Consider the following 5,000-nt stretch of genomic DNA (forward strand, 5'->3'; position numbering starts at 1 on the left):
GATGGCGACACCGCGGTTAAAGATGGCGGGAATCTCCCTCCGAACCTGATCCATCTCCCCCCGCAAAAGCTGCAAAGACACAATCAGCCCTGGGGGAGGACAGGGGTCAGAGAGGCGGGGGTCAGTGAGGTGGGGGTGAGTTTGGGGAGGACAGGGGTCAGAGAGGCGGGGGTCAGTGAGGTGGGGGTGAGTTTGGGAGGACAGGGATCAGTGAGGTGGGGAGGGGGGGTGAATTTGGGGAGGACAGGGATCAGTGAGGTGGGGGGGGTGAGTTTGGGGAGGACAGGGGTCAGAGAGGAGGGGGTGAGTTTGGGGGCGATGGGGGTCAATGAGGTGGGGGTGAGTTTGGGGGGGGGGTGGGGGTCAGTGAGGTGGGGGTGAGGTCAGGGTACAGGAGGGTTCAGTCATTTAGGGGGCCGAGTTTGGCTGTGGGCAGAATGGCAGCCTGAGAACACCGGATCTCTACGCTCTCTGGAAGGGACCGGGGGATCATGCACTAATCCAGCTGCAGCTGATCTGATCGGACATTCCAAACCAGGCACCGATATTTTCAACACAAAAAGAGGAAGGAGGAAGAGGCGTGATGAAGAGGACGGACATTACCATAGCTGCTGCTCGGGGTGGTGTATTTGGTGCTGGACTTGCGGATGATGTTCTCGTGAATCTGGTGCCAGTCATTTTCATTATTACAGCTGGAAAAGAGGCAGACGTGCATTTAATACTCCGCTCAGCCATGAGCTGCTGCCTCCCCCTCTGCAGAGAAAGAGTCTTATCTGGACTGATTACGTCTGTGGAGACTGACTGACAGAGTCTCTGCATCCTGATTAAGTGCTTCATTAGAGGACACGGTTAATTAGATTAACTGCTGATTATGAGCTGAAATTAATATCTACATTGACTGACAGAATGTGTTTGTAAAGAGCGTGTGTGTGTATGTGTGCATGCATGAGTGGTGCATGCGTGTGCCTGTGCGTGTGTGCGTGCGCATGTGTGTGCGTGTTTATGTGTGTGCGTGTGCCTGTGCGTGCGTGCGCATGTGTGTGCGTGTGTATGTGTGTGTACGTGCCTACGTGCGCATGCGTGCGTGTGTGTGTTTGCCTGTGTGTGTGTGTGTGTTTGCGTGTACGTGCCTACGTGCGCATGCGTGCGTGTGTGTGTGTGTGTGTGTGTGTGCGTGCGCGAGTGAGCTTGTGTGTGCGAGTGTTAGTGTAAACACCAGGTGCTCTTACCTGTACACTTTGAGCACGAAGTCCTTCTCCTCTTTGAGCTCAGAGAGGGACTGCAGTGCGTCGCTCAGACCCAGAACTCCGCAGCCGTACGGCCGGCGGTACTGCACGTGGGCCGGGCCCTTCTTAGAGTCGTTCAGCAGCATGCGGCCTGCAGGGCACAGCGCACCTCAGCACACCTGAGCACACCTGAGCACACCTGAGCACACTGACACACCTGAGGCACAGGTACCTTACCTGTCCGCACCACATGGGCCACAATGTAGAGATCCCTCCGCAAGTCCTTATTGCTCAAATCCTGGGAGACAGAAACAACACAAACATGACCATCGTGATCACCAGTACCAGCACCATGCCAACCCCACTACACGTCTATTCATGACTACAGTTATACAGTTACACTGAGCATGCTCAGTAAGAACTCACTGTGAAGAGAGCGCACTGAGAATGCCCAGTAGGGACTCACCGTGAAGAGAGCGCACTGAGCATGCTCAGTCAGTACTCACCGTAAAGAAAGCGCACTGAGCATGCTCAGTAAGAACTCACCGTGAAGAGAGCGCACTGAGCATGCTCAGTAGGGACTCACCGTGAAGAGAGCGCACTGAGCATGCTCAGTAGGGACTCACCGTGAAGAGAGCGCACTGAGCATGCTCAGTAGGGACTCACCGTGAAGAGAGCGCACTGAGCATGCTCAGTAAGAACTCACCGTGAAGAGAGTGCACTGAGCATGCTCAGTAGGGACTCACCGTGAAGAGAGCGCACTGAGCATGCTCAGTAGGGACTCACCGTGAAGAGAGCGCACTGAGCATGCTCAGTAGGGACTCACCGTGAAGAGAGCGCACAGTCGGTCGACCCTCTCTGGATTCTTCGGGGCGCCGTTTTTGTTCAGCCTCACCAGGAACTTCTCACTGAGACCAAAATGCCCCCGTTAACATCGCCAGTGTTGACTGAACACAGGCCTACATGCAACTGTAAGATCAGAAGCCAGGAACTCCCACATTCCTTTGGTTTACAACCACTTCTTATATTGTGCTGAACATACAAACCAGCATGCGCAGAACTTCAAAACTACATTTCCCATGAGGCTGCTCACCTGATGGGCTTGGCCTCCCTGTTGTCGTACAGGCAGAGCAAGATGTCAGTGTCCTCGCCGATGGTGTTGTAGGTGAAACTCTTCAGGCTGACAAACAGGTGGTGTGGCACCAAAACACGGCTCGCGTCGCCATGGCCCTTCTTTCCGCTGTCACCCTGGAAACGCCGCCACAAGGAATGTCACTCAAAACATATTTAATAAAACCACCACAGCTTGCACAGGTTTTGTTAAATAGAATTAATCTGTAATGCGGGTCATGCAACATGTCAGAACCGGATCAGAACACACCTGAGCCATGCTCTGCTGGACGCTGTGCCGACTGGACAGGTGCTGCAACACAAACAGAAAGCAGAGTCAGGTCACCTGGACAGGTGAGTCCTGCTGAAGCTAATGATGAGAGTAGCATGAGGTCACTTGGTAAGGTTAGCTCTTTAAAGATAACGATGAGAGTAGCATGAGGTCACTTGGTAAGATTAGCTCTTTAAAGCTAACGATGAGAGTAGCATGAGGTAACTGCATAAGGTTAGCTCTTTAAAGCTAACGATGAGAGTAGCATGAGGTAACTGAGGAAGGTTAGCTCTTTAAAGCTAACATAGCTAGATGAGGGAAGTGTAGTCAGTAGCAGGCTAGCGTGACCTTGAGTTGTGTAAGTGCTTATCCATGCTGGAGTTTCAGCGCAGTCAAAGATGGAATCAAATTGCATGTAAATTCTCACCATCCTATTGCCGCAAGCCTCATTTACCAATGGATTAGCCAGTGGAGGAAAATTAACTTCACTACAGAATTCCATAGCCCTACACGGCCACCCCCCACCATCCCCCCAAACATATTCCAGCTTTCTTTTTTTAGCTGAGGCAGAGATTCACCCTGAAGTTCAGACCCACTGGACTCATTCCACCCCCCGAAGCTTCAGAGAGAGAAAGAGAGAGAGAGAGAGAGAGAGAGAGAGAGAGAGACAGAGAGAGAAAGAGAGAGAGAGAGAGAACTCTACAGTGAACCCTCCATTACAGCTCAGTGTAAAAGCCTGACGCTGCAGAATACACAGAAGTTAGCGCTCAGCAACTGCCATAACCGCCATAACTGCCATAACTGCCATGCTAAACTGCCTTTCCTGCTTTCTGCTGCTTTTGGACTAAACTGCAAAACGGATAAAATGTTCTGTTCTGAAACGCTCGGTTCCAACGGTCTTCTGTAGCCAGTTAGGGGGATAGCACTCATGAGCCACAGCACACTGCTCACACACACACGCACGTACGCACGCATGTACACACACACACACACGCACACACGCACATACACACACACGCACGCACGCCCACGCACGCACGTACACACACACACACACACGCACGCACGTACACACACGTACACACGTACGCACGCACGTACACACACACGCACGCACGTGCACACACCCGCACACGCACGCGCACACACCGACGCACACACACACACATAGACGCTGTCTCTGGATCACTATCCATGGCCACTGATCATGTTTAAACATGCTTGCCTGACCAAAAGCATTCACTGACAACCAGGGAGCAGGTTTCTCACATCACTGCATAGAGACCAGCTCATACAGTCACAGAGAAACCAGCTCACACAGACACAGAGAGACCAGCTCACACAGCCACAGAGACCAGCTCACACAGACACCGGGAGACCAGCTCACACAGACACAGAGAGACCAGCTCCCACAGACACAGGGAGACCAGCCCACAAACATAGAGACCAGCTCACACAGACACAGAGAGACCAGCTCACACAGACACCGGGAGACCAGCTCACACACACACAGGGAGACCAGCCCACAAACATAGAGACCAGCTCACACAGACACAGAGAGACCAGCTCACACAGACACCGGGAGACCAGCTCACACACACACAGGGAGACCAGCCCACAAACATAGAGACCAGCTCACACAGACACAGAGAGACCAGCTCACACAGACACCGGGAGACCAGCTCACACACACACAGGGAGACCAGCCCACAAACATAGAGACCAGCTCACACAGACACAGAGAGACCAGCTCACACAGACACAGAGAGACCAGCTCACACAGACACACGGAGACCAGCTCCCACAGACACAGGGAGACCAGCTCCCACAGACACAGAGAGACCAGCTCACACAGACACAGAGAGACCAGCTCACACAGACACACGGAGACCAGCTCCCACAGACACAGGGAGACCAGCTCCCACAGACACAGAGAGACCAGCTCACACAGACACAGAGAGACCAGCTCACACAGACACAGGGAGACCAGCTCACACAGACACAGGGGTAGCGGGTAAGCTCTGATCCATCCATCTGCATGAAGCCTCTTTACTGACATTATTGATGAACAAAGGGCTTTTGAGGCCCCCCTCCCTTGGGGTAGTCAGTTCCACTGTCCCCCCCCCCGACTCTGACGCCCCTGCTGAGGGACACACTTCAGTACAGACAACGGTGATAATGGTGTCCGGGTCTGGAATGTGGGAGCCGGACCAGCAGAGCTGTAACAGGTTGCAGGGATCTCTGACAGTCCAGCAGAGCTGTAACAGGTCGCAGGGATCTCTGGCAGAACAGCAGAGCTGTAACAGGTCGCAGGGATCTCTGACAGTCCAGCAGAGCTGTAACAGGTCGCAGGGATCTCTGGCAGTCCAGCAGAGCTGTAACAGGTCGCAGGG

General features: G+C 53.4%; 1 protein-coding gene across 1 annotated transcript in view; it reads right to left on the reverse strand.

The window, feature by feature from the left end:
- Window positions 1–5,000, reverse strand: part of LOC118207949 (dedicator of cytokinesis protein 3-like) — a 68,768-nt gene that overhangs the window by 31,260 nt on the left and 32,508 nt on the right. Inside the window, exons 8-14 of the mRNA XM_035382171.1 lie at window positions 2,608–2,649; window positions 2,320–2,474; window positions 2,053–2,134; window positions 1,464–1,524; window positions 1,230–1,377; window positions 604–692; window positions 1–89 (exon numbers count right to left, since the gene is read on the reverse strand). The exon at window positions 1–89 is cut by the window's left edge and continues 37 nt beyond it. Of these exons, the coding sequence (XP_035238062.1) occupies window positions 1–89; window positions 604–692; window positions 1,230–1,377; window positions 1,464–1,524; window positions 2,053–2,134; window positions 2,320–2,474; window positions 2,608–2,649 (666 nt within the window). The remainder of the gene's footprint in view (window positions 90–603; window positions 693–1,229; window positions 1,378–1,463; window positions 1,525–2,052; window positions 2,135–2,319; window positions 2,475–2,607; window positions 2,650–5,000) is intronic.

Source organism: Anguilla anguilla, chromosome 11 (assembly GCF_013347855.1).
Source record: "Anguilla anguilla isolate fAngAng1 chromosome 11, fAngAng1.pri, whole genome shotgun sequence".
NCBI classification, from domain to species: Eukaryota; Metazoa; Chordata; class Actinopteri; order Anguilliformes; family Anguillidae; genus Anguilla; species Anguilla anguilla.